Source organism: Conger conger, chromosome 13 (assembly GCF_963514075.1).
Source record: "Conger conger chromosome 13, fConCon1.1, whole genome shotgun sequence".
Taxonomy (NCBI): domain Eukaryota; kingdom Metazoa; phylum Chordata; class Actinopteri; order Anguilliformes; family Congridae; genus Conger; species Conger conger.
In genome coordinates, this window is record NC_083772.1 from 46146541 (window position 1) to 46153457 (window position 6917).

The 6917-nt window shown below is 54.8% G+C and overlaps 1 protein-coding gene across 1 annotated transcript in view; it reads right to left on the bottom strand.

Moving 5' to 3' along the window:
• Positions 1 to 1403: 1403 nt before the first annotated feature.
• nrip1a (nuclear receptor interacting protein 1a) overlaps positions 1404 to 6917 on the bottom strand; it is a 45983-nt gene continuing 40469 nt past the window's right edge. Inside the window, exon 2 of the mRNA XM_061216585.1 lies at positions 1404 to 5304. Coding sequence (XP_061072569.1) covers positions 1404 to 4820 — 3417 coding nt within the window. The 5' untranslated portion in view covers positions 4821 to 5304. The remainder of the gene's footprint in view (positions 5305 to 6917) is intronic.

The following is a 6917-nucleotide window of genomic DNA, read 5'->3' on the forward strand; positions in this document are numbered from 1 at the left end:
CAGACTCACTCAACAGAAGGCCCACCTGCCAAACATCAGTTTCATCTGCTGCAGTGAAGAGACCACTCCAGGATTTACAAAAATTAAACTTCAGACATGCCAGTATACTAGACAAGTGTGGCAACTGAAATAGATTTTGTAGCCTCATTAAGCAGCAGAATTGTTTTCAGCTGCACTTAATATAATGGGAGTGGTTCCTCTCAGACCAAATGACACATTTAGCATGATTACTTAAGGATGAGGCCACAGAGAATGCTGTTATTACAATGGAGTAAAGGCAGTTGAAAATGGGGCTTCAATGACATTTTTACATGCAGTATGATTGCAATTTTATCAAACCATATCAACTATATCAATTCCAAACTTCTGAAAGGTATGCATGTATGTAAGTATGCACGTCAAATGCATTTCCAGTTATACAGCCATTTAAGGTGCAAAAACAGATTCTCCTGTTGACATTTGTTATGATATTCACTGCCATCAACCTAGTCTAATAACTGCTAGTAGATGCATACATATTTGTTTTTTAAATCGTTATTACTGAAATTGTATATCAGTGGGGGAAATGCGCTGAATTTACCTGATTTAATGAAATTGCAGCTATAGGGGGCCAGCATATGGCTAAAATGCATGACTGGGACCCAGAAGGGTGGTGGTTCAAGCCCTCATAAGATCAGTGCAGCTGTTGGGCCCTTGAGCAAGGCCCTTAACCCCACATTGTTCCAGAGGGGATTGGCCCCTGCTTGGTCTAATCAGCTGTAAGTTGCTTTGGATAAAAGTGTCAGCTAAATAAGTAATATTTAATATGCGTTATTCTGTTTGCCGATCATTTACTGCATTCTCTGAAACGTGAGATCCGATGGGACAGTAACGCGTCTGTAAACACGTTGGACCAGCAGAAAGAGGTGAACCACAGGCAGGGATGACCACCCTGCACACTGAGGGTCTCACCAACGGCATCGCAAGGCCAAGAGGAATAATCATCACGTCATATCATGCGTGGGTGATGCTTGAAAGACTGGGTACTAGCAAGGAATACCTTTCAAAAGTTATGTATAAAAACACTCCTGCAGCTCACGCTTCGCTCAAATCCCCAGTTTGAAAAAATATGAATGACAAATAAACAAAAACAAAAAATCACAAAAATCCTAAATAATTACAAACTAACATTTTGAAAGGAAAAGGTTTTTTTTTATTGTACGGTTAACCTTGTGAGATTCTGAGAACATGGCCCTCTAGCACTGCAGTGGCTGTGTTTTTTTATACTACCAAATGCAAATAAAAGCAAATTATAAAAGCAAAGCATACAAAAAAAAAAAAACTGAACTCAGTCTAGATATAATCTTTTTCTATAGTTTTTTTTTTTTTCTTTTTCAAAATGTCTCGTAATTTAATGACTAGCATTAGCATTTCTTCAGGGAGCCGTTGAGCCTGTCGGCGGGGCCCTCTGGCGCCCCCTCTGGCTGGTCCAGGTAATGTTTGGTGTTGAGTTTGAAGTCGTCATCCTCTGCATGGGCAGTGGGCTCCTCCTTTACCCTGGGCAGTGCCTGCGCCCCCCCCCGGCAGAGCCCCCCCCTCAGAGCCCTCCCCTCCCGCCCCAGGTAACTGTTCCCCTTCTGCAGCATGTAGTACAGGATGGGGTTGGCCTTGGTCAGGCGTGGGGAGTCGGGGTGCTGATCGGGGCTCTCCTCCACACCCACCACCCATCGGAGCGGCCCCTCAGCCTCCGGCTTCCTCTTTACAGGGACCAGGTTCACTTTGGGGGAGTCCCGCGCCCCCCAGGGCGGAGAGGCAGAGTGAGGGTGATCCCTGTGAGAGGGGATGAGCCGTCCTGAGGGGGGAGTGCCGTTCAGCCTTCCCTCAGAGGGGTGGAGGGGGGAGGGGGGGCCCCCGGGCTGCAGCTGAGAGAGGTCCTTCAGGCAGTTGTCGGACAGCAGGAGCTGCTTGAGGACGTTGAAGCTGCCCCGGGCCTCGGCACGGGGGTAATTCCCCATGCAACCGCTGCTGGGGGAGTTGACCTCTGCTGGGCTGCCTCCATTTTGGGTGGCCAGTCTTTCGGGGGACCTCGAGACAAAGGGACGGGCATCACTGCCACTCTTAGCACCAGCTGTGCTAACTGGCCGCTCTTGAGAGAAATCCTCAATGCAGACTCTGCGCTTTTTTGGGATGGGAGGAGCCTGGGGCTCACTGGGCGGGGTTCGGGGCTCACTGAGTGGGGTTCGGGGGTTGATGGGCGGAGCCTGCAGCTCGTTGGGCTCCTCTTTCACAGATGCAGTGATGGACATCAAACCTGCCGGCGGGGTGGACATCAAACCTGCCGTCGGGGTGTTCACCGGAAGGTTCCGGCACTGCTGCTTCAGAAGCTGGCTGAGGAGGCCGTCCCTGGCCCCCGGAGAGGCCGGCGTGGGCTTCACGTCCTCGCTGTCAGGCCCCGCCAGGCCGTCCTCGCTGGGCTCAACCTTGATCTTGAAGTCTGGCGAGTTGCTGCAGCGGCTCAGCTCGTTGGGCCGCTGCTCTGAGGGCCCGCCCCCGCACACCGGCCTCTTTCTCCGCCCGCTGCCTGCCGACGGCTTCTCCTTGCTGCCCGCGGCGCCTAAGAGGAGCTGGAGGACTGTGCGTCTCTCCAGGAGGCTCTCGATCTCTGAGGGAGGGCTGGTGAGACTGGCCCTGGGCGTGTCTGAAGCGGGGGATCCATTGCTCATAATCAGGGAAAGGGGCATGTCCGAAACAGGGGTACCGTTCCTCAGGATGGGGGTGTTTAGCCTCTCCAGGAGGGTGACGGGGGCGTCCGCTCTCAGCTGGGCAGGAGGGAGCGGGGTGTTCAGGGCTGCAGAGGAGGGGGCAGAGCTTTGTAACCCACACTGGGCCAGGTTCTGAAGCAGCTTGCTGGCGGTGAAGGCAGGGTCCTGCGAGTCAGTGTCTGGGTTTGACGGGGCCTCGGACTTGCACAGGTTCAGGGGGATGGACTGCGCAGGAGTCGGGGGGCACTGGCTGTACTGGGACATGGTGCTGTTTGAGTCCTGCTGCTGGGGGAATGAGGGGGGTGCCTGGAACCCCCTACTGACTGGGCCACCGTGGGGGCTCCGTGTGGTGTTGTCCTCGCCCCTGGAGACTGAGGTGAGTCGACCAGCCGGCGCCCCCACGGTGGGACCCGGACGGGCGGCCACGCGGCCGAGCGGGGGGGCCAGGCCCTGCCGCAAGTCAGGATTGTCGGGGCTTGTTCTGGCTCTCTTCCCCTCGCCGTTGCGGTGGTCCAGCAGCAGCTGGAGGAGCGTGACCTTGTGGTGCGGCCTGACGAGTGAGCCCATCTCCCCTTCCTGTTCCTCAGCAACGGGCGCGGGGTTCTCCGGCCTCCAGCGGTTTATCAGGGACTCCGTCAGCTTGTCCAGAGAGGAGGAGGAGGAGGAGGAGGATGGGGCGGAGGAGGAAGAAGAGGCTGGCAGGGCCCTGGCGACCCTGCTCCGGATGGAGAGGTCAATGGGGGAGCTGCTGGAGCAGGAGCTGTCTGTGTCGCTGCTGTCACGCGGGAGGCTGGTTTCCGGGTTGGAGAACTCGCTGTCCGACAGCAGGGGTGAGCCTCGGCTGGGGCAAGGTCTGTGGGCCTCCCCCGGTCCCACGTGACCGTTGGCGCGTTTCTGCGCGTTGTGGTTGTTCAGAAGGTGCAGGAGCAGGCTGCTGCAGTTCTGGGACGGCCTGGCTGAGCTCCTATCAAAACCCCGCCTCTCCTTCAGCGGCTGCGGAGTTCTCCGGGGCGAGGTGGTCCCGCCCCCTGCGCCCCGCCCCGGGGGCGACAGCGTCCCGTTCCTGGGGCTGAAGGAGCCCAGGACGCTGGGGGCCGGCTGGGGCGGCTTGCCGAGGTCGTGCTGCGACTGGTGCGTCGCCATGGCAGCCAGCCTCTCGCTGGCGGAGCGGCCGGACAGCTGGGCCTTCAGGGCCTGCTCGCGGGAGTACTGCTGCAGGTGGGCCTCGCTGCTGAGCAACAGGGCCAGCTGGCTGCAGGCCACGCTGGGCCGCGGGGAGGGCGAGGGGGCCGGGCTCGACCGCGTGTTCACCAGGCTGGCCACCGCCTTGAGCCGCGCCGCGCAGGACAGCGAGTCCGAGGCGGACGTCGCCGTGGCGACGGTGGTCCCTTTCCCGCCAGCCGTCAGCAGCTGCGGGGACTCGGCGGTTCTCTCCGGGACGTTCCGCCGGCGGTAAGGCACACTGCTGCTGTGGTTCTGCATCTTGCTCTTCTTCAGGAAGCCCTTCAGGCGACTCGAGGCGGCCCCCAAGCAGGGGCGGCGCTCGGCGGTGTCCCCGTTGGAGCCCTGGTCCAGGGCGGCGGGCTCTGGCGGTTTGAGGTTCTGCACGATCTGCTGGGACAGGGCCACCGTCTGCAGCCGAGAGCTAAAGGACTGCAGCAGGGAGGCCAGCAGGGTGCTCTCCGCCCCCTTGCATTTCGGGGAGCCTTCCAGCGCCCCCCCGTGGTGGTGCTGCTCCCCACTCCGCCCGTTCAGGGTGGGCTCGGCCTCCCTCAGACCCTCCACCTCCAGCTTTCCCGCCCAGGCCTCCGAGCGGAGCAGGCGGGCCTTTCGGAGGTGCTGGGAGGCGCCGCCCGCCCTCGGGTCCTGCTGGTCCTGCTCCTGGTGGGCCGAGCCGTGGCTGTCGGACCGCAGCGGGAGAGCCCTCGGCTCCTGGACCTCGCGCCCGATGACCTCCGTCCTCCTGGCACCCGTAGCACCCGGCCCTCCCGCCACCTGATGCATGAGTAAGCCTTCCAGATAAGTTAGCACGGCGGAATCCTGGTGAGTCTCAGAGCCAGGCTCCTCCCCATGAGTCATGTTCAATATCAGGGTCCACCTCGTGTCGCTTCAACCGCCACGTACCGAGGAAACCTTCACTTCACTCTCATTCTGCAATGAAGCCAAACTTCCAGCCCAGAGTTGAAATGCGGTAGCGGGGAGGGGAGATGGTGTTTTAGATGTCACAGAAGCGGAAAACTGAAATGGTGTTATCCCATGAGGGAAAACCCAAGGGGCTCGAAACTTCAAAACTTCAAGAGCGAGTCAGGCCTCTTGGAGGGTTGCCCGACTGCACAGGGGAAGGGATTCGAAGGCACATTTTGCGCCCAACGTCCTCTGAGTGGGGCTATACGGGCAGGACGGGGGGAATAGCTGTAGGATTCTTCCTCAGCAAGCATTCCATGACTTGGAGTTTGGGAGATCTTCTGGGAGGCCTCCCGGGGGACCTCAGGGGAGGGGGGTTTGGGGAGGTGTGCGGTGGTAGTTTATCCTGCTCTCCAGACTTCAGACTCCCACAGAGACCCTGCAAAACAAAGAACATGATGTGAGGGGAAAAAAATAAACATGTCAACACCCCCTCCCCCCAAGCACCAGAAACATGACACTCTTTCAGCTTTAATTCTCCAACCCCACTGCAAAAACACAACATCTGCAGCCCAATTAAAGAAAAACGCCAGGGCTAAAAGTTGGCCTAGTTTATGTCTAGTTTTTGCAACGACTGGAGAATATTCAAAACATAACATCAGAATATGGTTCACAAAATGGTTCTTCTGAATCAAATATATCACCACTCATATGAAGCCTTAAAATAGCTTATTTTAAGTATCATTTGATTGGACCATTAGCACAGGGAAATTCCACTGTCTGGCAAAGGGGAGTCACTGGGGAGGGAGTAACTGAGTGCAGGCTCCAGCTGTCAGTGCAGTCCTGCCAGCCTAGCAGGTTTGCTGCCAGATAGTGACTATTCAAACCCCCTTAGTCACTTTTTTACACAACTAGTGAATTTTAAAGTCACAGCAACCTTTAAAGATTTTTAGCCTGGATACTTTTTGGTAGGGCTAGTTCAGATATTGACACAATCGTTGCTGCATTGTTGTCTCAGTACTGGATAAGACAGAAAAGAAGAAACATGAGGCTGAAGTAGACTGCTTTCATTTGAGGGCATGTACATCTGTATCAGGTGATCCTCGTAAGGAATGACATCAGTTTTTTTATAAATAGTCCCCCCACCCCTTTTAAGGGAGTAAAAGTAATGGGACAATAGGCAGTTAAATTGGGCATCATCAGTTTATGCATAAGGCCTAGAGCGGACTCTACACGCGGAATTTGCATTTGTATCAGTTCTGTCAACATGAGGACTAAATAAGTGAACTGGTAGAACAAAGAAGACCACAGCACTAGTGTACGACCGGAGTATACTTTCAATTATGAAGAGAAACACCTTTTCAACTGTCAAACAGACCAAGAACACTCTCCAGGATGGAGGCATAGATGTGTCAAAGACTAGAGAGAGAAGACCACACCAGCATGACCTCAGAAGCTTCACCCAACAAAGTGTTATGCACAAACAAGATGAGTATTAACCTATGCCAAAGTGATGGAAAGAGGAAAGTGTGGAAAAAAGAAAGCAACTGCTTATGATCCAGAGCACCCCACCCCCCAACCTCGGAACAAGGCAGTGTTATGGCTTGAGCTGCCACCAGAACTGGACCTGGACCTGGACCTGGACCTGGCTTAACTTGTTTTCACAGATGATGCAACTGCTGAGGGCAGCAGCAGGATGAGTTTAAGCGTCCAGAAACATCTCATCTAGTCACATCTAACAAAACGTCTCAAAACTCACTGGACAGCATCTCCCCTTGCAGGACAATGGCTCCAAACATACTGCTACCAAAGAGTTTTTAAACACATCGTGGCACGAAATTGAGTAAGGAAAAGCCCAAAATCTGCAAAAATGTGTATCTAATTTTGGACGTAGAATTTACATCTGGGTTCAGAAAACATGCATCTCCTTTCCTTCAGGAGATATTAGGCCCTAAAATTCCACTTTTTTTATCCAATGGGGACCAATTTTGAGGGGTCATATCTCCAAAAGAAATTTTTAGCATTGTTTTATTTGTAAGTTAGTCCTCTGAG